Source organism: Pelophylax lessonae (assembly GCF_965119305.1).
Source record: "Pelophylax lessonae genome assembly, chromosome: 3".
NCBI lineage: Eukaryota > Metazoa > Chordata > Amphibia > Anura > Ranidae > Pelophylax > Pelophylax lessonae.
This window is the reverse complement of record NC_138770.1, coordinates 381,686,021-381,710,637: the sequence shown is the minus strand read 5'-3', so window position 1 is coordinate 381,710,637 and position 24,617 is coordinate 381,686,021. Positions and strand designations below refer to the sequence as shown.

The 24,617-nt window shown below is 41.7% G+C and overlaps 1 protein-coding gene across 1 annotated transcript in view; it reads left to right on the top strand.

Annotated features, from left to right (window-relative positions):
- The window catches only part of CCNC (cyclin C), a 47,267-nt gene extending 23,085 nt beyond the window's left edge, over window positions 1-24,182 (top strand). Inside the window, exons 3-12 of the mRNA XM_082250248.1 lie at window positions 843-927; window positions 4,297-4,366; window positions 6,444-6,495; window positions 9,269-9,324; window positions 10,486-10,521; window positions 14,853-14,944; window positions 19,926-19,993; window positions 20,425-20,504; window positions 20,708-20,826; window positions 23,717-24,182. Coding sequence (XP_082106374.1) covers window positions 843-927; window positions 4,297-4,366; window positions 6,444-6,495; window positions 9,269-9,324; window positions 10,486-10,521; window positions 14,853-14,944; window positions 19,926-19,993; window positions 20,425-20,504; window positions 20,708-20,826; window positions 23,717-23,771 — 713 coding nt within the window. The 3' untranslated portion in view covers window positions 23,772-24,182. The remainder of the gene's footprint in view (window positions 1-842; window positions 928-4,296; window positions 4,367-6,443; window positions 6,496-9,268; window positions 9,325-10,485; window positions 10,522-14,852; window positions 14,945-19,925; window positions 19,994-20,424; window positions 20,505-20,707; window positions 20,827-23,716) is intronic.
- Window positions 24,183-24,617: the final 435 nt, after the last annotated feature.

Genomic DNA, 24,617 nt, shown 5'->3' with positions numbered 1-24,617 from the left:
GAAGACACATCCACGACCCATCTTCAGTCTTCTGGCTGAGGGAAGAAGGTTCTTATCCAAGATTTTACAATACATGGCCCCGTCCATTGACCCCCCCCCTCAAGGCAGCAAAGTTGGCCTGTAATAGCCCCCTATATATATATATATATATATATATATATATATATACAGCGGAGACACAGCTGTCAGGTCCCCATGCATCTCTATGGGGTAATCAGATGGGAACGAACCGTCTGTCCGTTCTCATCCGATTTCGAACGGAAAATAGGGTTTCCATCCGTCCGATTTTGACAGATTGGATGTCAGTGGACATGTCTCCGCTGACATCCGATGCCCCATAGAGATGCATGGGGTGTCCGTCCAGATCTGCCAAAAAAACTGACAGGCGGATCTGAACGGACTCTGTGTGAAAGGGGCCTTAGAGCTCAGGGCACCACCCCCTGAGGGAGGTCAGTGTGCTTTTAGCTCCTTGCTTCTTCTCTGTAGCGAGCGTTTAATTTCAGCTGTGTCGGAGACCCAGGGGAGTGGTGATGTTTCTCTCCTGGTCATGTGATGGTGCTCAGAATTTGGGATTAGCTGTAGGACATGTGTTCCTCCAATCAGAACTGCTAGGTATTTTTTCAGCTGTGGTGAAGCAAAGAGCTGTAAGAGAATGCAGATAAGGTGGGTATAAGGAAATGGAAAGGGATCTTTCCAGAGACACTGAGACTGCCTGAGCAAGATGACAGTGCCTATAACTCAGGCATTTCATGCCCTTGTTTTACTTTACTAACTAACATACCTTTATAAAGAATAACTTCTATTGCCTTCTGTTTTTTTTTTTTTTTTTTTTTTTTTTTCAGTTATACAAGCTTTAGGGGAACATCTTAAATTAAGACAACAAGTTATAGCTACTGCCACTGTTTATTTTAAAAGATTCTATGCAAGGTAAGTTCTATGGCATTGTTGTTTCTCACTTGTGCTGCTGTTCCATGTCTTATCTCTTATCTGCTATTCATCTTTTTTAATTTGCAGCCAACTAGGGGTAGTCTGCACTTTGCTGATTCATCAAATACAAAACCACTCTGCTTGTAAGCTCTGACTCTTGTTGCTCATAGCAAGTGATCTATCTCTTCAGGGATAACTGATCAAAGTTCAATCAAGTCAAAGAACAAAATGTATGCTCCTCTTTTTTTTAGAAAAATGACATGAATGAAAAACCTTTGTCATTGGTGAAAAAGTTGGGGAGTTCTGTTGTTAGTAACTATTGCTGACATTGTTCCAAATTTTGGCCTTGGAATGGGTTCGTTTGTAAAATGACACTGTACCACTGTATAAGAAGGATGCAGATAAAAACTAAAGAAAGAATGGTATTTAAAGGAGGTTACAGGTGACAACAGGTTTGCTTAAAGCAAAGTTCCATCCTGTAAAAAAAAAAAAATTAAAGTCAGCAGCTAAAAATACTGTAGCTGCTAACCTTTAATATAAGGACCCTTACCTGTCCAGGGTCCCACGATATCAGCACCCCAAGCCGATTCTTACATTGTCTTCGGGTGCAGGCGCCGGCATTGCAAGTAAAGGAAACCGACAATGAAGCCCACAGGCTTCATAGGCTGTTTCCTACTGCTCATGTGCCAATGGCGCTGCGCTTTCCAAATGGTCTTGTCCTCTTCTGGGACTTGCACAGGTCCCAGAAGGCAGCGGAGGGGGGGGGGGGGGGGCTGATGCAAATGCGTAAATGACAAACCTCGCTGCAGCGAGGTAGGACGAAAGTCAAGATGGAAAAGGACCTAAAAGGTAAAGAACTATTAAAAACTATATCCAAAAATGAGAGTGGTCTATTGTTGAAGACCTAGTTGCATTTTAGCCTGGCGCTTTTAACACACATATGTACATATGTATGTAGAGAGCTTTCTGAAAATAGGGCAGCCAATCGTGGGTGAGCCTTATGTGATAACCCAGTGAGATCCATGCCGATTGCAGGAAATTTGTAAGAAAGAACACTCTTAACTTTAAAGTTAACTAAATTCAGTCCATAAAGTCCATAAGTGCCTGAAAGTACATGTGTTGGTCATCAAATTGATCCTGGTCTCCTTGTGCAGTCTCCCGAATCCTAGACTGCAGCTATACTGTACATGAGGCTTTGTTATTCCCTCACCCATTCCTGATACTAGGTCACACCCTTATCATTCAGGTTCCAGAACCTCTACTGTTCACTGGCTTGCTGATTGAAAGATTGGGGGGAACCTTAAAGAATAAGTTCACTTTTGGAACATGTTACATGTTCCAGCTCCTGCCTCCTCTCCGCCATCCCCTCCCTGTGGCTGCGAGCCGGGGGGATCTATTCCCCACACTTGCTGTCAGAATTTAAAAACAGAGTTCTGTGAATTAATGGAATGAATGAACTGCATGTATCATCGGCCTCCATGACTGATGGCCTTGCAGTTCTCAATGAACTGCGAGGGCGTGGTGAGTGTCCTCATAGTCTAATAATCCTCCTGCCATTCAGTACTGCTTTGCCCGTATCGGAGGTACAGACAGACAGTTTACTGAGTGTCTGCAGGATCCTGGCTTTGGGTGCAGTGCCTTAAAGGCTGCAGAGTAAAAAAAAATAACGAATGCACATTATTTTACCTGCAAAAAGATGTGCATTTATTCTTTCTTTTTCTTTTTTTGTAAAAGGTGAATTTAGCCTTTAAAGCGTTTTATTACCTTATATATAAAAAAAAAAAAAAAAAAAAAAGGATCCTGTACTTTAAAGCATGAATAACAGCACAGTGCTTGTGCTGTGTAATTTGGCCCCTTATATCACCTGAAATACCTGGCTGATCCTGCCTGGTTCTGCCCCCCCCCCCCCTGTTATCTGACCACAGTTTATCATAGCTGCTGAGGTCAGTTAACGTGCCTCCATCATCCACTCTCTGCTCTTTCCTCCTCTCCCCCCCCCCCCTGCCTGCCTGTCCCCTCCTGTGCCACCCCTTCCCTCCCCTTCTAGCACTTTTCTGAGCAGTATAAAATTACTGCTCACAATCACTGCCAACCCTTCTGCTAAGATAACGTACTATACATTGTGTCCTTTTTTTTTTTTTTTTTCAATTCCTCTAAATACCTTTTATTTTTGCTGATAAGCGGTCACGTGACTGCGTGGCAGACGTCAGAGGGAGATCTCAACCCCTCCCTCTGTAGTGCACACATCGGAGGAAGAGAGCGATGGGCAGTCATGTGACCACTGATCGGCAAGAAGAAAAAATGTATTTAGAAGAAGAATTTTAAGTAACGGCATACACTGTATAGTACATGTTATCCTAGCAGAGGGGCTGACAGTGAATGTATGCACTTCCTTTACAACCCCTTTTAATTATGACTTGTGGTATCTTGTACGTGGTACCTTGATAGCAGTCAAGGTACCACGTACATCCAAATATCTAAGAGGGTGACCTAAGGATAGTTTTGAAGACTAACTTAGCTACTTGAACACAACTCTTTAGTTACCTTACAAATACTTTAGGCCAGGTCAAGTTCTCTTTAACATCAGATTGGCAATAATAAAATGTATGTTTATCCTATATCACAGCTCATATTTGTGCTTCTGTGTTTTTTCAGTATATGGGCTCGTGGCTTAATCTTTAGTTTCCAACTATATTGACTTTAAGAGAACCTAATAAAAAAACATGTTTACATACATAGTTTATAGGGCTGAAAAAATAAGAGATTCATGTGTGTGATTTTTATTCTTTAACAATTCTCAAAGCCCTGTATTTTCTGCTTCCTAAGAGAGACCTCTAAAAATTGCTGATGCTCTGAGCTGGTACCAGTTCCTGGGGGGAAGGAGTTCCAATTTTTTTACTTCTTTAACCCTTTTCGCAATGTAAGGTTAAAATCTCCATTATTATAACAATAAATTGTGGCTGCATGTTCTTTTCAGGGATCTTAGAGTAAACCGTTTGTTATATTTACTGACGTCATCTTTGATAAATTTGTAAATTTTAATCATATCAACTCTTAAGCACCTCTCATCCAGCATGAATAGCTGTACTTTATGTAATCAATCTTCAAAGCTGAGGTCCTCCATCTCTCTCATTAATTTTGTTGCCCTTTGCTGAACTCTTTCTAATTCAACATCTTTCCTAAAGATTGACCAAAACCGAACTGGATATTCAAGGCCCAACCAGTGTTTTGTAAAGGGATAGAATTATTGATTTATCTCCAAAAAGGAATGCCCTAATGAAACTGAATAATGTACAGTTTGCTTAGAGATTGATATACTAGTGTGTCACAAACTGCATGTTTAAGTTTTTTGCTTTTTTTCTCTTTTAGGTATTCACTGAAAAGTATAGACCCTGTGTTAATGGCACCAACATGTGTGTTTTTGGCATCCAAAGTAGAGGTAAGGAGGAAATCCTAAGAAAAACACACAATCTTTGACTAGTAGAACAGATACATGTTGGTCTATAGAAGCTGTAACATTTGCCATCTGCACCCCAGTTTTGAGGATCCCTGAGCACGGTAAAGATCATCTAAAGCAGGCATGTCCAAAGTCCGGCCCGCGGGCCGCTTTAATACGGCCCCACAGGTAATTAGGAAAAATCTATTGTTGTGGCCCCTGTAAGTGCCGCTCAGGATCCCTGGATCTCTCAACGCCGCGGGACTGCACTTATGCCATATTAGTTCTTTTACCATAAATTTTATATAGCCTCTTATATATGCTACTCTTTTGAATGACTTATACTCAAAATGATGGTCCATCCCGGCCCGCTGCATCCAATTCTGGTTTTTCCTGTTACTTGTGAATACACTATTGTTAGCAACCACTGCCCGCCCCCGCCAGCTTTATATCCCTTGCCCAATATAGCCTCAGACTTAGCTGATTACGGAGGTCTAAAAAACACAAATAAATTTGGCGCTTGTATGACAGGACCAGCGCCCTCTCCATGATAATTGGCATAACACCTGGGGGTCAAGTAGCAGCTGTTTGGGAACAAAACACACCAGAAGGGATGTTCAAAAGTATCAGTCACACAAGGGTTAACCACATATAAGTGCTATATGAACCCACCGATAATGATTACTGATGGCAACAATATTAGTCGTGAAGGATGCCAATGTAGTAAATGGAACATTGAAAAGTTGTCAGGACAACCATACGAGAAGCAGGCACTCCTCACGCTCCCCTGACTCCCCTGCATTGGGTCAGCGCACATGTGGCTCTATTGCGGTTCAAGCCTTGTTTTGGTCCTCCTTCCCCCAGAGTCTGACGTCACGTCCGGGTCCCCTTCCCAGTCGGCACTCATCGTGGGTGATCTGAGCGGCCAAAGACGGTGATCCTCCTATACCGGGATTGTGTGACCCCTTTTCCATCCTTCCCTGTCCAGGATTGAGGCGTTCCGTTATCTCCTCACAGCCTGAGCAAGGCACAACTGTACACACTGCTGCATTGTTCCTGGCTGGTTTTGTGCCTTCACACATACTGGATGGTCATCAAGCTGTGAGTTTTTAACCCCTTTTTTGGCTTCACCATTGCAGATCCAGTGGGGGTCATTGTACAAGGTGTACTGCTGTTCTATACATACATGGAACTGATTTTGAATAAAACCTTTCCATTTTCTATTTACTACATTGGCATCATTCATGACTATTGTTGCTGCCATCATTAATCATCATTGGTGGGTTCATATAGCGCTTATATGTGGTTTACCCTTGTGTGACTGATTAGGGAGCACGCATGCTCCGATTTGAGATGAATATATTGTAAAATCTCCGTTAATGTCAGTTGGTCTAAATCAGTTATAAATGGACACAATATGTATACTTGGTGTTATGTTCCTGTTCATATTTTTTTTTACTTAAAAGTTGACAGACAGCCTTTATGACCAATAATATGTAATGTACTTTACAATGTTCCCGACATATATTTCAGCTTCCTGGATTTATTTTTTTTCATCTGGCCTTCAGATATGAAAGGCAGAGAGTGATTAAACACCTGTTTAGATTTGTCATCCATGTAACAAAATAAGTATGTCGTTTGCAATAAAATTAGTTAATTTGCATTCAATTTTAATAGGCCAAAGAATGTCAGGCAAAATGGTCAACCCTCACGCATGTTCACTTCATCAAAGCTGGCCCTCTTTGAAAGAATTTGGACACCCCTGATCTAAAGATATGAGCATGCATAATTTGGAACCATTTTGGGAAGCAAGAAGCAGCCACAGATTCCCATTATTACTTACAGAACATAATATATCTTAGTTTGGGATCGGTCATTAATGAGTGCTAAAATAGGGGAAGCAACATAGAATTTTTAGGTAGCTTTTGTAGTTGAACATTAAATAAAACATAGCATAATAAATTAAATCTGTGCTTACTGTACCTGTGTCAATTTCTTCATGAGTTTGAACCGTAAGGCAGGGCTGTTCTTGGTAAATTTAAAAGGTATACTGTATTAATATTTAAAATCTGCTTTCTAGGAGTTTGGTGTTGTATCAAACACAAGGTTAATCTCTGCTGCTACTTCTGTATGTAAGTATTTATTTTTCTGAGAACAAGCAAAATTGGACTGATAATTATTTTTAAAGCTAAAGCCCAAGCACCAAAACTTTCATTAAGGAATATTCTTCAATAGCCACAAAGGATAATAAACTCAGTTTTGTGCACCAAATGCATTTGCAAAGTCAGTTAAGTATCAGTGATGTCATTACTACGCTGCACATAGCTCATGCAGAAAGCAAAGCTATGAGAGGGACCCAGCAGGTTCTTCTACTACAGGCTGCCTACAGAAAACTTCAGGGGATGGATCTAAGACCAGTTACCTTGCACAAGAAAAGAGAGCAGCAGTGACTAGTATGCATATAGGCAGTTCCTGCACAAAGCTGGAATACTGTACAGATTTGAAAGAAATACAAAGCACACCAAGATTGAATTAAGAATACAAATGTCTCTTGTATTTAGACAATATCTGGCATTAAATAATAGATTTGTACACAGTGGGATGGATTTACTAAAGGAATAGAGATTGTTCACTTGGCCAGCTAAATGTTTTCGGAGTTAAGTATACAATCTGAAGCACAAATCCTATTATTTTTTTTGAACATTCCTGGGAATTGAAAATGAAAACCTGTTCATCTTATTTACAGTGTTACTAAGCTCAGTGGCAATTTAGTTTGCTGAGTGAAAAGTCTTTACTCCTTTAGTAAACCAACCCCATTTTGTTCATTTTTTTCTCTTGCCAAAAGAACACAAACCTAGGCATTGATCTATTAAAAAGGCATATGATAATCAATATTAAAGCATTAGGGGTCAAGACAGCTGAAGATAGAGCTCCACTTTTAATGGTTCAGTTTTGCATACAGTAGATTGACAAGCTGGATCACGTTGGCTTTTTTATCGCTTCAATATCTCCACCAACATGAAAAAAAAAAAGAAAAAAATTCTGCGCTGAGGTGAAACATTGTAAAAAATGCAGCTACTAAACAATTGTAAAACCAACTGAAAGCAAAGTAATTAAAGCAGAACTAACATTAACAAATAATGCATAAATCAATACATAGAGAAATTTTCTGTATACTGAATCATGAATTGATTATTTGCCTAATGCCTCGTACACACGCAACGATTATCGGCCGACCGATCGTCCGACTTTTGTCCAGAGTTGTGTTTTGTTGGTTGGAATGTGCCTAGACTGCACACGAATTTTCTCGGCCAACAAAAATCTACTTCAGAAGTGATGTCATATGCTGGTTTACTTTCTGTGTGTTTTTACTTCTCTGAGCATGCCCAGTCTTGCTCATCAGATTTTTGTCTGCCGAAATCTGTACTGACTGACGGAAAATCGGCCGTTTTTGTTAACGGCCAAAAATTTTATAGCCTGCACACCAGATTTTATTTGGCCGAAAAGTCGGAGTCGGTTGTCGAAAGCATCATACTAACAAGCCGATCGGACGTTGGCCGAAAATTCCCGGCCAATAATCGATGCGTGTGTACGAGGCATTAGTCTTCACCAAAATGTTGAATTTTGTAGTCATTGCTAATCTGGGTGATAGTTCGCATCTTCTAGTTGATTTTCTATAATCTAGAATGAAACTGTTTTGGAAAAAAAAAAAAAAGAATGAAACTGGCTAAAGACTTTTAACCACTTAAGCCCCGGAAGATTTTACCCCCATTCCGACCAGGGGGTATTTTGCGATTCGGCACTGCGTGACTTTAACGGAGAATTGCGCGGTCGTGCGACGCTGTACCTAAACGAATTTGGCGTCCTTTTTTTCCCACAAACAGAGCTTTCTTTTGGCGGTATTTGATCACCTGTGCGATTTTTTGATCACGCGCTATAAACAAAAAAAGAGCGTCCATTTTGCAAAAATAGCAATATTTTTCCCTTTTTTTTTATATGAAATTCCCCCAAAAAAAAATGTAAAAATCAAAATTTTTTAAAATTTTCGGCCAATTTGTTTTATGCTACCTATGTTTGGTAAAAAAAATCGCAAAAAGCGTATTTTGATTGGTTTGCGCAAAAGTTATTGCGTTTACTAACTAAGGGAAAGATTTTTGTCATTTTTGTTGTTTTTTTTTTTAACGCGTAATGGCGGCGATCTGCGATTTTTTTTTTTGCGGTACTGCGACATTGCGGCGGACAGATCGGACCCTTGACTGACATTTCTGACACTTTTGGGGTTACCAGTGACATTTCTACAGTAATCAGTGCTATACATATGCACTGTTACTGTAAAAATACACTGGTAGTGAAGGGGTTAACTTTATTTGAGAGGGAGGGGCTGTGTGTGTCCCTAGGGGCGTGATTCTAACTGTGATTGGCTGGGGCTTCAGCTGTATGCAGAGTGATCAACGGATCTACATAGTAGATCCATGTGATCAGCTCTCATACAGCGAGGAGAATGACAGGCAGCTTGTTTACACAAGCTGCCTGACTTTCTCCCTCTCCCCCGCCGATCGCAGAGTGGCCGGCGGCGATCGGGTCCGCCGGTCACACGCGCGGGGGGGTCCGTGACCACTCGGGAGCGGGAGCGCGCCTCCGGGGGCGCGCGCTCGCTCCCTAGACCCTCACAAGCTAGTGACGTAGCCCTACGTCACTTTGCCTGTGAGGGGCTGACCGCCGACGTAGATAGTCGTGCGGCGGTCGGCAAGTGGTTAAAAGATAAATGGACATGCGAGAAAGATCAAACTCCCAAAGATTTTCCTTCTTGAGAGTACGTTTGTGTTTGTGTGGATGGGAGTGGGTTTCAGTCTGATGTAGTGGGTACCATAGTTGGTGAATTATTTTTGTATTTTTCTTTTACAGTAAAAACTAGGTTTTCTTATGCATTCCCAAAGGAGTTTCCTTATAGGATGAACCATGTAAGTAGATGCTGCTAACAGCTTATTTCTGTCTGTTCTAAATACTGTATAGAGTCCTAGCCATCACACTAGCTTTTCTCAATTATTGGAGCATTGGATCCCCTCAGTTTGTGTCACTTAAAAGGTAACTCCACTTTCATGGGAAAAAAGTTAGCAAATAAAATATTCTATACAATTGCAACACGTCATAATGTAAAATGCAATGCAATATGGCTACCTGGCGGTGTTCTGTACACAGAATATGTACAGAATGCCCCCCAGATGTAATTTCCTGCTTGTGTGATTGGCTTACTGATTTTCCTAGAAGTCTGCACGAAGATATAAGTTCCATTTTCAACATCCCCAGCAGCAAAAAATTCATTTTGGTGAAATACCTTCTAAGGGAAACCACATCTAAATGGAAGCAGACCCTGCAGTTTTCCTCATTTTAGCCCCTGCAGGTACAGCAGCTGATCGATAATTTTAAAATCACTCCCATACAGATTCACTTAGCACATGGACACAGATAAACAAATAGCTATTCCTTCAGAATAACAAAAGTTAGGACTCTGCAACAAAGTTTGGTAAAATCCTTTGCAGTGTACATCACCCAGAAGGGAATCATTTTTTTTTTTTTTCAACCAAAGTGGAGTTACTCTTTTAGGCATAACTAAAGACCCAGTACTTACCTCTGCTTCACTGGTTCTCCTCAGCTTCTTCTGGGTGTCAGTTTTCAGATAATTTGGTTGACTGGTGTGGGATGACGTCACTCCTGTGCATTCGCAGGAGTGAAGTCATCCCAGCACACAGGCACTGTGCCAGAATGTAAACTGAGCTACGCATGCATAACTCAGTGTACATTCTACAGCTATTTGCATACAGGCAGGTACGTTTACTTGTCTCATATGCAATAAGGAGCCCTCCTGCTTGCATTTGTATTTTTTGTTAATTGGGTCTTTAGTTTCACTTTAACATCAAATATCCAGATTTGTCCATTTTATGCTAGCTTTTTACCACGCGTCTGTTCAATAAAACTGTTCCAAAGATAGAAAATGTAAAAAAAAAAAAATTTTTAAGTACCTTAGAGCTACCTATGTGCGTGATGGTTGATTTTTCATGTTTGCATAATCACCCTGTCTTTTTAATTTTTTTTTATAAAACAGTGCTTTTATCTTTTCATAGATACTGGAATGTGAGTTCTATCTGTTAGAATTAATGGTAAGTAATACAGTTTGTGTACTGAAATATCTGAGCTTTCTATAACAGTGGCTTTCTCTTCATTGTAATTATCCAGAAAAAACTATTTCTCCAATCGCCTTCCAGGACGGCCCAACATGAGAGATGATAGGCTCCTCCTACCGGAAACACAATCAATTAAAACACAGTTAAAAGGCCCCACCCTTCCCTCTATCCTCAGTTTAGATTGTGTTTCTTCCTACGAAACGTTTGTTGTTTTTTACTGACCTGCAGACTTTGTGATAGTCCTATGGTCCCCCTGTGAGCCAGGTTCAGCGAAGCCATTGAGAGTAGAGCTCTACCTGCCACCCCTCCCGGGTCTCTCACAGGTCGCCTCTTCCATCGGGGGAACCGTCGGTCACCCTGGGTGATCCCTCTGGTCTTTCTCTCAGTTTTTTCCCGGCGCCAGCAGCTCTCCTCCACAGAAGATCAGATTCAAAATTCCCGCGGGAAGTGACGTCAGACGCGAGCGCTTCAAGCCTCGCGGTCGGAGCGGAAGGAGTCGGACATCCGGTGACGTCAGTTCCGACGAACGCGGAAGGAGAAGGTGGAGGAGACGCCGGAACCGCTTTACATGCGGTAGTGCAGCTCCCAGGCCATAGGAGCTCGGACAGCTGCCAGGGAGATGAAGCCTTCTACTCACCCACCAGGGAAGGAAGAAGCGCTGGGCCAAGCAAAAGCAGCCAAACCCAGGTCGGACCCGGGTAAGTGCTGTAGTGCATCTAGAAACTCACTTTCAACAGAAAAAGTCTGCTGATGTATTTTCCCTAAAAAATGCTTGATGTTCCCTCTCCCTGCCCATAGTAGGACTGTTAAGTGTCTTTTCTATAGGGCCTCATACCTTTGCATATGTGGGAACAGTGATACTAATTGATGTTGTATCCTGTCTTCCAGAGTCCCAGAGTGGTGTTCAAGAAACTTCTACTGTCTCAGGGCCAGGATCTGTTGCCTCTAAAAAGTGTGGTAACTGTGCAGACAAATTACCTCCCTCCCATACAAAACCATTTTGCTACAAATGCATTTACAAACTGGCAGGAAAAGAATCAAGGGTCCTAGAGGAAGGGCTGGGGTGTCAAAGGCTCAAAAACTATTCCTAACCCAAGAAAGGATGCACAAGATAGTCACCACAGTCCAAGGGTTAGAAGACTCCCCATCCTGCTCCAGAAGAGAAGTTCTGAGAGTATTGGGCTTGATGTCAGCCAGCATACCAGCCTTGGTATGGGCACAACTGCACGCAAGGGAACTTCTGTTTTTCCATTTGTCATCTTGGGACAGAAAAACAGACTCGTTGGACGAACAAGTCGTCCTCACCCCTCAGGCCCGGGAATCCCTGATATGGTGGAAAGAACAGACCAACCTAGGGAAGGGCAGACGCCAGTACCAAGGGCTGGGGTGCACACATGGAAGGAGCTCATGCACAGGGGATCTGGGAGTTGGCGACAACTCAAGCCTCCTCCAATTTCAGGGAGTTGAAAGCTGTAGGAGAAGCCTTGAAAGCTTTCAAAGAGAACATCCACAACAAGGAGGTCCTCATTCTCTCAGACAATACTACAACGGTAGTATACCTGAACAGGCAAGGAGGAACCAGATCCAGACCCCTCTTGGATCTAGCTTCCGCAATCCTAAGCTGGAACGAGGAAAGAGTAGTCTCTCTAGTAGCAGTCCACATCAGGGGGGAAAACAACCTGCAAGCAGACTTCCTCAGTCGTCATCTGATTCAGGAAGGAGAATGGGAGCTAGACCCCAGAATTTTTCAAAAGATAACACAGAGGTTCGGAACACCAGAAATAGATCTGTTTGCCACAGCGCAGAACAAGAAAGTGGAAAAATTCTTCTCCCTCACCAGGTCCAGAGGAATGATGGGGTTGGATGCCCTGGCCCAACCTTGGGTTTTCAGTCTGGCTTACGCCTTCCCCCCTCTAATGTTGATCCCGAGAGTTCTTCAGAAACTGAATCACTCGGGGGACCTCCGGTTGATACTAATTGCCCCTTGGTGGCCAAGAAGACCTTGGTTTGCCACTCTGAAGACCATGGCAATGATTCCCCCATGGCATCTGCCGGTCTCAAAAAACCTGTTATTCCAGGGTCCAGTGTTATGCCAAGACCCGGAATTTTTTCAGTTGGCAGCTTGGCTACTGAAAGCCAACTCTTAATTTCAAAAGGTTGCTCACAGAGAGTTGTAGATACTCTCCTGCTGAGCAGGAAACCTATTACCAAGAAAATCTACACTAAGGTATGGAAAAAGTTTTGTACCTGGGGTAAGCAAAGAGGCTTTGACTCCCCCTCTACCCCTGTAATCCTAGAGTTTCTACAGGACGGGGTGGATAAGGGTGTGGCAATTAACACTCTTAGGGTACAAATTGCGGCTCTCTCGGTGTTCCTGGACACTCGTCTGGCAAGAGAGCCACTGATAAGCAGATTTTTGTTAGCCAGACAAAGAGTTACTCCTTTGTCTAAAGACAGGTTCCCTCCTTGGGACCTGACAAGGGTCCTAGAGGCGTTATCTAGGTCTCCCTTTGAACCTTTGGAACAGATTTCCCTCAAACGGTTGTCTTTAAAACTGACGTTTTTGCTGGCTATCACTTCAGCTAGGAGAGTAGGGGATCTCCAGGCCCTCTCTATCAAAGAACCGTTTATGACTGTATGCCCAGACAGGATAGTCCTAAAACCAGATCCACTATATCTCCCAAAGGTGGCATCTCCTTTTCACAGAGTACAGGAGATCAATTTACCTTCCTTCTGTGACAACCCAAAGAACAGTAAGGAGGAAAAGTTCCACTGTATTGATGTTAGAAGAGCTCTACTCATCTACTTAGACAGGACAAAGAACTTTAGAAGGTCAAACCATCTTCTGGTCCTTCATTCTGGACCTAGGAAAGGATTGCAGGCTTCCAAGCCCTCAATTTCTAGATGGATCAGGCAAGCAATTACCATCGCTTATGAGGCATCAGGTGTCCCAGCTCCTGTTAAAGTTAAAGCTCATTCTACAAGAGCCCTAGCAACATCTTGGGCCGAGAAGGCAGGAGCATCCTGGGAACAGATCCGCATGGCAGCCACTTGGTCCAGCCAGAACACCTTCCTGAAACATTACAGGATAGAAGTACTGTCTCAACAGGACCTGACCTTTGGACGCAAGGTCTTGCAGGCAGTTGTCCCACCCTAAGGTAGGCTGAGGGTAATCTAGTATCCTCTCATGTTGGGCCGTCCTGGAAGGCGATTGGAGAAATCTTACCGTTAGTTTACCGGTAACGTCTTTTCTCATGAGCCTTCCAGGACGGCCGGCCTACCCGCCCTATCAAAGGGTGCAAACAAGTTAAAAAGGGTAAGTGCCTATGAATTGACTGTGATACACGGTTCCCTCAAGGAATTTGGTTGTGGAAGATACTTTTTTACAACTGAGGATAGAGGGAAGGGTTGGGCCTTTTAACTGTGTTTTAATTGATTGTGTTTCCGGTAGGAGGAGCCTATCATCTCTCATGTTGGGCCGTCCTGGAAGGCTCATGAGAAAAGACGTTACCGGTAAACTAACGGTAAGATTTCAACAACAAGCTTGGAGTATGTTTGACACAATGACATCCAAACCTAAGATGTTTTAAAGTGTAATATACTGTATATTAAAACACAGATGTATGATTGGAGAATCACTTATGACTTTTTTTTTTTTTTTGTTTTCTGTATCTGGTAAAAAAAAAAGTAATTGTTAGTAGCTCCTGCTATTTAATATTTAATATTGTTTGCCATAGTGACTACAGCAAAAAAATGTTTTAGTTGCTAAATAGGACTAGCACAAGGATACCAATCATGGTAAATAATAATGCTTTAAATGTGTGCTTTGGTTGGGGATTAGGTCAGTCTGTTAATATGATTAACCTCTGTCCTTGTCCTCTCTGAAACATGTCAAATTCTTTAGGTCCTCCTAAGATTGCTGGGTGTATGCTAAATGCCAGACCAGTGCATGTCTATGGAAAGTTTTATACGCCTAGTCAGGAAGATACTTTTGAATTGCATCTCTCAGAAGTATGGGCACAGAAAGGACTGACATTAACAGCCCCCATTGTGCCCAAACAGTTGAACAGAGTGTGAGTTATAATAGCAACATTAAACTCTGAAATAAATTGGTTATATATGATTAACTAATTTATTTCAAGCAAACCTAGCATAGGGACTTTTATTTTAAGAGATCATTTAGTTAAAGTACAGTAGTTAGAATCTGTTTCCTTTAAAAAAACATGGTAACATAATTTAAAATATTCATGTTTCCAAATAAAGTTTTTTTAACTTTTTTCATCTGTTTTATTTCTGCTTGTTTTTAGGACTGTTGTTTAATAGTTTATCATCCATATAGACCCTTGTTACAGTATGTACAAGATATGGGACAAGAAGACATGCTGCTTCCTCTAGCATGGTAATCTTTTTTTTTTTTTTTGGATTCTTATTTGCATATTTGTGTTCTTAAGGGGCATTACCAATCCACATCTGCATTTTCTGTTTTCACTTGATGCTGCAGGCAATAGAACTCAAGCATAACTAAGCACCAAAACAAATTTGAAAATATTGTAGCATACCAATCATTGGCTGTGGTGGCTGCATTCATTTTCTTTGTTCATGCTTTCATTTTTTTTTTTTTTTTTTACCTAGTGATTTTTACAGTAACACACCTGGCTACGTTCACCCCTCCGCTGCATCTATGGAGGAGCAACATAGCCACACTTGGACAGCAGTATTGTCAGTCTTTGGAGAGGGTGGGTGTTGGATAGACTTTGATTAGTGACTAACAATATAAAGCTCAACTCCAGCTAACACTTGCACAAATAAAGTGATAGTTTTTCCCTTTTGGGATAAAGGTTTCACACAAGTAATAGCTGTAAGCATCCCCTTTAGTGTTCAGTAGTTTATCTCAACCCCCTTACTGCCACCTTTGCTGAACAGTTTAGGCTGTGAAAAGAAGTTGAAAAAGAATTAGTTATGTGGGTTTCAGAAAAACAAAGACTGCTGTATTAATGCTAGTGACAGACTGTATCCTACATGTAATTTTATATTATGGTCATAGTTACACCTTAACCCAAGTAAAGGTTTTTTTTATTTCTCTGCTGGTTAGATCTTTGCCTGTGTTCCCAGATCTGTACACCTTCCACAACATTAACATGTTAGTCCTTTTCTCCCTGTTGGGTGGGCAGGTACAAAGCTAACAACTATGGCAGAGAAATCTCACCACAACCGTGCCATCTAGATATGACATTAAGGGGTGACTATTTCTGCAGACTCCTATTGCGCATCACTTCAGGGCAGACTAACAACTCTTCCTAGTTCTGGTATTAGCTGTTTCTATGTAAAATTATAGAGATTATTAATGTGATTATATTGAATATATATTTCTGTCAAAAGCCTTACTTCACACATGGGGCTCAATTCACAAAGAGTTATTTTACTCTTAAAATCTGAGATAAACTCTAAGTCAAAGATCACTAAGTCAGTACAAATTTAAAAAATTCCTTTGGAGACCTCCAGGTCACTATAACCAGTGTCCCCATTGGAAGATTTCCCCTCTATTACTTTTCTGATGACAACCCAAAATTTGGGATTTTCTTTCATTTTTAATGACAACAGTAAACAGGACAAATACAGAGGGTGAATCTCCCTATTGGAGGCACAGACAAAGTTTTCCCTTTTAGGTATACTATAAGTAAATCAGCCACAATGATTCTGTGTTTTTCCATATTTAGGTTCCTCGTGCCTTACTGTTGAGAAACTGATCCTAAAAGGCAGAGACGACTCAAAATTGGCTATTCTATTTTTACATTCCTTAAATACCTCATGCCTGGACCATTTAACTCATGTATTTATTTATTTCCCTAGTGCATTGATGTTAACACTGTTTTGTGAGTTATTTACCTCATGTTTTTGGTTTGTGGGCTAAATAACTCATGAGGTGATAGTGAATCGACATTTTCAACATCTCATAAGATAATTGGAGAAATGGGTCACGTGATTCAATATATTCTTTATCTCAAGCCCACTCTATTTTCAGGGTGTGAAATCAGGCAGTTGACAGGTATCAACTGTTACATTTTAGTACCTGATGCACACGAGAACGTTAGGGGCCATACTGTGTCGATTGCAACGTCTTCTTTCCTTGCTAGGAAAGCCCAGGTGTTGCATACAGCAACCCATAGATAAAAATAGCTGTGCATGACTGTATGCCAGTACTACCTATAACGTTCAGACCTATTCCCAAACAGAAGAAATATCTCCAATAGTATCATAGACTTAAAAAAAATATTTTATTTAGAGTAGGTAAAGACTAAAACTTCTGTTTTGCCCAGCAGGTTGTGGTTATCTTCTAATTGGTCAGTGGTGCCCCAATTTATCCTATTCCAGGCTGAACACAAGTTCTTGACTTCTTAGAGCTGTACTCTTTGCTCCTCCTAAAACTCCTTGCTGCCTAGCCCATTCTTTGTCTCTTAGCCCCCCCCCCCCCCCCCCAAGCTCTCAGAATTAGGGCCCTCCTAACCCTGGTGTATCATAACGGTCTCCCCTACTTTGTGAAGTACTCCACAAACTGCCACTGCCTGGTATAGTGGGGCTCTAAAGGAGAACACAGACTGATTTTTGAAGGCTAACACAGGTTCTCACAAACGCGGTGAGGCCAAGTTCATATGACCTCTAATATACTCTGGCTGGCTAAAATGGTAGACTTAAACAAAGTAGGTAGAGCAAAATATAAAACCTTCATATGTTATAATGAAATTAGGATTTAAAAGAGAAGTATGCGGTATAAAAATAAAAAACCTTATACTACAGTATCTCACAAAAGTCAGAACACCCCTCACATTTTTTGTAAATATTTTATTATATCTTTTCATGTGACAACACTGAAGAAATTACACTTTGCTGCAATGTAAAGTAGTGAGTGTACAGCTTGTATAACAGTGTAAATTTGCTGTCTCCTCAAAATAACTCAACACACAGCCATTAATGTCTAAACCGCTGGCAACAAAAGTGAGTACACCCCCAAGTGACAATGTCCGAATTGGGCCCAATTAGCCATTTTCCCTCCCCGGTGTCCTGTGACTTGTTAGTGTTACAAGGTCTCAGGTGTGTTAAATTTGGTGTTATTACTCTCACTCTCTCATACTGGTCACTGGAAGTTCAACATGGCACCTCATGGCAAAGAACTCTCTAAGGATCTGAAAAAAAAGAATTGTTGCTCTACATAAAGATGGCCTAGGCTAAAAGGAGATTGCCAAGACCCTGAAACTGAGCTGCAGCACGGTGGCTAAGACCATACATGGGATATACCAGGACACGTTCCACTCAGAACATGCCTCGCCATGGTCGACCAAAGAAGTTGAGTGCACGTGGTCAACGTCATATCCAGAGGTTGTCTTTGGGAAATAGACATATGAGTGCTGCCAGCATTGCTGCCAGGTTGAAGGGGTGGGGGGGTCAGTCTGTCAGTGCTCAGACCATACGCCGCACACTGCATCAAATTGGTCTGCGTGGCTGTTGTCCCAGAATGATGCCTCTTCTAAAGGTGATGCACAAAAAATCTGCAAACTGAAGAGACGCAGACTAAGGACATGGATTACTGGGATGTCTTGTGGTCTGATGAGACCAAGATAAACTTATTTGGTTCATATGGTGTCAAGCGAGTGTGGCACCAACCAGATGAGGAGTACAAAGACAAGTGTGTCTTGCCTACAGTCGAGCATGGTGGTGAGAGTGTCATGGTCTGGAGCTGCATGAGTGCTGCCGGCACTGTGGAGCTACAGTTCATTGAGGGAACCATGAATGGCAACATGTACTGTGACATACTGAAGCAGAACATGATCCCCTCCCTTCGGAGAATAGGCCACAGGGCAGTATTCCAACATAACGACCCCAAACACACCTCCAAGACGAACACTGCCTTGCTAAAGAAGTTGAGGGTAAAAGGTGATGGACTGGTCAAGCATGTCTCCAGACCTAAACCCTATTGAGCATTTTTGGGGCATCCTCAAACTGAAGGTGGAGGAGCGCAAGGTCTCTAACATCCACCTGATCCGTGATGTCATCATGGAGGAGTGGAAGAGGACTCCAGTGGCAACCTATGAAGCTCTGGGGAACTCAGTGCCCAGGAGGGTTAAGGCAGTGCTGGAAATTAATGGCTGGCACACAAAATATTGACACTTTGAGCCCAATTTGGACATTTTCACTTAGGGGTGTACTTTTGTTGCCAGCGGTTTAGACATTAATGGCTGTGTTGAATTATTATTTTGAGGGGACAGCAAATTTACACTGTTATGCAAGATATAATAAAATATTTACAAAAATGTGAGGGGTATACTCGCTGTTGTGAGATACTGTAGGTGGAGGCAACATTGATCTAATGCTGCATCTGTCCCTGCCACCCCTGCACTTAGAACTGAGCGATCAAATACTGCTGATTGCTCAGTTCTCCCCTTCCCTCTGAGCAGAGAGCCTGTCAGTCGCCGGCTCTCTGCTCTGCCCCTCCAGCTCTCACTGGGGCGCTGGGCTGGAGAGGGGAGGGAGCAACTGGCTCAGTCTCCCAGCAGTGCTGCTGAGAGACTGAGCCAGCTGCCTGTCCAGGCATCTGGGTGGATCCTGGCTGTTGGAATCTTTCCCCAGCATGGACTGGCTGAGTGATGCCAGCCAACAGCGGGCCTTAGCTGGCTTTCGGCTGAAAACGAGATGGGAGTGCAGAACAAACTGCACTCCTGTGATCCATAGTGAGGGGAAAGTAGGGCCAACAAATATTTGGCCATACTTCTCCTTTAAACTGATTCCTTTGTAAACCCAAATATAAAAGGTTATTTTTAAGGAGACGCTGTCACTTTGTCATGCAAAGGGACTCCTGATCCCCTTATACTCTCCTTACCTGCAGTCCATTTCCACTTCTTCCTTTGTAACAGCACACTATAAAATACTTCTGTCAGGGACCAAGGGAGAGTGATGATATCACTCCCTCTATTATGAGACAGTGCTGGGGCCTATGCTTCCACAAACCTTGAAGCTCTAGCTCTTGGTGGTGTTGCCAGCTCCAGTGGCAGTCGGTAGAGGGGTCCCTTTGCAGAGACACTGTCACTGTAAGCCTGTATAGTGTATTCCAGTATCTTTGCTGTGTCCTGGAAGAATTACTTTATATAAAATAAAGTATGTTGGCATACATTCATATGTGAATGCATTTTAGCAACTTGCACATAATTCAAGCAGCAAAGTTTTTTAATGTACTTTATATCACTAAAGCTTCTCTTATTCTGGATGGAAAAAATGCTGAAAAGCAAATATTCAAAAGAAAAAAAAAACCTGTTCTGTTGATTTTCGCCACTTGAGAATGTTTTTTACCTTAAGTGTAATTAATGCTGGTTTTCTTTGAATTGATACAGGAGGATAGTCAATGACACATATCGCACAGATCTCTGTCTGCTGTACCCTCCCTTTATGATTGCACTAGGTATGCAGAACTGCCAAACATATGGCTTGTTTCTTAAAATTTAGTTTGGGGTGATTAACAAATTCCTGTTTTGTGGGCTGTCTGATGGGGTCATCCATTTTTCACTTAATAGGCTGTTTATTAGTTAAAGGCTAAATAGGTTTACCTTTACTGTCCTCAAACTCGTCTGTGGCCTGTAAGAATGGGAGCATCCTCGAGAAACCTAATTTACAGGTGTTTAGTTTCTTTCAGTTTCCGTTTACCATGGGAAAAAATAGTACGTAGCCCTGAAAGGGGGCATTTTACACACATAATTGCTCAGATTAGTATTTCTAGTGCTATTTTAGTAAGTTAATAATTTTCGTAGTGTGTTGTTGCATTACTGTACTGTTTGTAATACCCCATATACAGTGTGTGCGTTGTGTACTAGTTGTATGTTCTTTTTCTTGCAGCTTGTTTGCATGTGGCCTGTGTTGTTCAGCAGAAGGATGCTCGACAGTGGTTTGCAGAACTTTCTGTGGACATGGAAAAGGTGCCCCTTTTTTTCTTTTTAAATCTGATTGTTCCATGAGAATCAAAAAAATAGATAATAAAAGCTTCACTGTAGACTATTCTCCTATAGCGGAGGCTGAAGATGAAGGGTTTTCTACTCCAAGCTTTAGCGTGCTAAGTGCTTTTGATTGCAAACGCTTTGTTTTCTTTCAGTCTTACATTTTTCTACTTTTGTTTTATTAGATCTTAGAAATTATCAGAGTTATATTGAAGTTATATGAGCAGTGGAAGAATTTTGATGAGAGAAAGGAAATGGCTGCCATACTTAGTAAAATGCCCAAACCAAAGCCCCCACCTAACAGGTAAAGAAATTTCAGTTTGTTCACAAAATAACTGGATGCTGTCCTTTCGTCTTATAAATACATAATTGATTGATTTCTTGGTAAAATGTGGTTGAGTAAACTGTTGTTGGAGGAATTCAGTAAAGCTATGATGACACATTTCTGGTGTTAATTTTCTCAAGAACTACCTGTGCATAAATCGGGCAAACATTTGTGCCAGTGTTTAGTAATGTTGCCGACGCATGTGGTAGTCGTAGCTACTCCCACTTTAAAAACCTGTTGCTGTGGCAGCTACACATTTTTTAAAGAATTACCGCCGATTCTCAGATAAAGAAACTGGTGGTAATTAAAGTGATACTAAAGTCTTGTCTTTTTTTTTTTCTAAAAATAGCGAACATGTTATACTTGCCTGCTCTGTGCAGTTGGTTTTGCACTGAGCAGCCCGGATCTTCCTCTTCTCAGGTCCCATGACAGTGCTCCTGGCTCCTTCCTCCTACCGGAGTACTGCTTGCTGTGGGGTCACCCAAGCAGGCGCGCTCCTGACCCGCAGTTGTGTGTGTCCATTAACACACAAAGCCGCGGCTGTTTCGGGAGGGGGCTCAGGTAAGTATTAGGGGAGTCTGAGGGGCAGGGGAGGCTGCTGCACACAGGTTTTTTTAGCTTATGCCTTTACAACCACTTAAAGACCAGCTCTGAGCTGGTATACAGAAGTACATCATTTCTCAGAGTGGGGCATAGCTGTGCTGCAGTTCAAATGCCACTTTAGAACTGAAAAGCCGCTATGGATCTGCCCGCTGCTGTGAGATGTCAATCAGAAGTAGAGAAATCCTTGGCCATTAACCGGTCAGTGTAACGTGCAGTGGCCAGCAGTGGAGGAAACGCACTGACAAAGGAGTGTCCTGTACAGACATTTGACCTTGGCAGAGGTGCCAACAGATTTACGCACCCGTCTGTGTCAAATAATGAATCGGGTGCAAGGATCAAAACTCAGTGCTGCCCTTGTCACAATTCTAAAGGTTGTCAACGGGAGTGTAGTTTACTATAATTATTAGTGGAGCTCAGGTGTCAATCTAGGCGATACGTGGACCACCATAGCTTTTAACTGTGACAAACAAAAATATTTTAATATATTCTCTTTATTTCCTTTGTTGGTGGGTAATGTAGAATGCACTTAAAGCAGTAGTAAAGCATATAAAAAAATTGCATCGAGCAGTATAAAGTGGTTCTAAACGCAGAAGGTTTTTTATGCTAATGCATTCTATGCATTAGGATAAAAAAAACCACCTGTGTGCAGCAGCCCTCCTAATACTTACCTCAGCCCCATCTCGATCCAGCATTGTTGCACGAGAGTCTTGGCTGTCCGGGACTCTCCCTATTCATTGGCTGAGACACCAGCGGGCGCCATTGGCTCCCGCTGCTGTCAGTCAAAGATAGTGAGTGGAGAGAGGGGGGTGGGGCAGAGCCGAGGCTCCGTGTCTGAATTGACACACAAACTGCTTGCTGTTGGGGAACTCGGCAGGCAGGAGGGGCCAGGAGTGCCAGCAGGGGACCTGAGAAGAGGAGGATCTCGGCTGCTCTGTGCGAAACCACTGCAAAGTGCAAGTAAGTATAGCATTTTAGTTAGTTATTTTTAAACCTAAAAAAACAAGACTTTAATATTAGTATAAGTCATAATGCGCTGAAGGCGCTTCCATCTTCACCCGGTCTTCATTTCGGGTTTGCGGTCTACGACGATATGAATGGCCGAGGCTGGTGATGGCATCACGCTGGAGCCACAGTTTATGGCACGGCTCTGAAGGAACATCACAGCTATACCGTTCCTTCAGAGCGCATGCCACTGGCTGCATTTAAAGTAATTATCTCCTGAACGACTTGCCTATAGGTAAGAATCATTGAAAGTAGTTTACTCCCACTTTAAAATGTGCACCATTGTAGTTATTATTGATTATTATTGGCAGCATGTTTGCCAGCCCAGTGGTTAACATAGAAATATAGGCAAAACTTTTTTTTTTTTTTTCATTTTGGATGGCTCAAGGGAGGGTTATTGTAACCCCTGTTTTTTTTTTTTTTTTCACCATCTGTGTCCCATAGCAGAGATTTCCCATAGCCAACAGGAAATGAGAGAAAAACCCTGCAAATTAAGGGATTTCCTTGGGGACCCCAAGGTCACCAGAAATAGTGCCCCCATTGGAAGATTTCCCCTCTGACTTTTATGGGGAAAACCTAACATTTTAGATTTTCTTTTACTTTCACTGTTAATGATAATGGTAAACAGGACAAATTGAGAAGGGTGTGTCTGAGGCACAGACAGCAATAAAACCTGACAGGTGTTCTAATCCCTCTCAATTCTATCCAAAACCAAAACAATAGTTTTTCCTTTAGTTCTACTTTAAGCATTCTTCTCTGGCAGCTCTGGATCATCATTTCAATGCTGTTAGGGATGTAATGTGAATACAGTTTGTCTGCTATAACTTCTCCCAATACACCATAAACATTCTGGTAGGTTAACCTTTCACCTAAACCACATTGGACTCAGAATATGTATGAATTGGGTGCAGACAACATCCTTTGACCTCCTTCTTGGCCAGAAACCAATGTGACCCTGAAGCGCTGTTTTATTGTTTGTATGCCGTATCAATACAGTAGGTCTCACTGCTTCACAAAGAGAGGGCCAAGTCTGTACAATATACTTTCCTTTATTAACAGGACAAAATTATAAACATTGTGACTTTTTGCAGGAGTTGTGGACCCTATTTGTGAGCTGCATTGAATTGTTACCTTAGTATCAGGATCAATAAAAGTGAGGAGAATTAACTTTTTTCTTCTTTCTGATGATGTGTACTATAGTTCAAAATAAATAGATTTGTATTTCCATAATCACAGTCTAACAGGCTCTCCTATCCATTTGCAGTGAAGGCGAACAGGGACCAAATGGAAGCCAAAGCTCCAGTTACAGTCAATCCTGAAATTCTTCTGTTTATCCAGTACTGGACCAAACTGGATCAAGATTTTGCCATAGTGATCATCCACAAACATTTATGTAGTATTCTTAAAAAGTGGGCCACTTAGCCTTTCTTCTCCTCAGGAGATACATGATGGACCTTTCTTCACTGAGGGCTTATGAATATGGATACGCTATTCATGAGCCTCAAAGACGGCTGTCAAATGATTGCACCTTTTTTCTTGTTAAGAGTAAGCTGTAAGCAGATTTCTGATCTGGAGTAATCTCAGCATAATTCTCAAATGTATTAAATGATGTTGCATTATGTTCATCTTTCTAATTGCTCACTTTTTATTTCAGGACGTGATTATTTGATTTGCTATTTCTAGAGAGAGCAATGTGTTCTATATTATTTCACACAAGCAGTTTTCACTTTCGAAGAGAAAGTCTGAAAGCCTGTGTTTGTCTGTAGTGGATGTATTCATATTGTGGGTACCCAAACTACTGGGGCCATGCACTTATAGTGATGTTCTCTAAATGTCTAAGTTGTATCCTATTTATTGTGGACCACAGATAGGAATACATTTATTCAGTCCCAAAGGCTTGATCGTACTAGGTCATATTTGAATAAATACTTGTAGATTTTCAACCACAGTCACAGCGAGACAATGGTATGCTCAAAGGTGTAGCATTATATTGGTTGTTAATAATTAGGCAAATGTAACATTAAGTTTACTTATTCATCAAGGTAACAAGTTGGTATTTTTAAATGTAATGTTTGCTAAATAGAAATTGTAAATTACTGTCATTGCTCTCAAACAAATGCCCAGTAGTTTCTGATCATTTTCAGAGCTGGATAGTTTAAAGTATT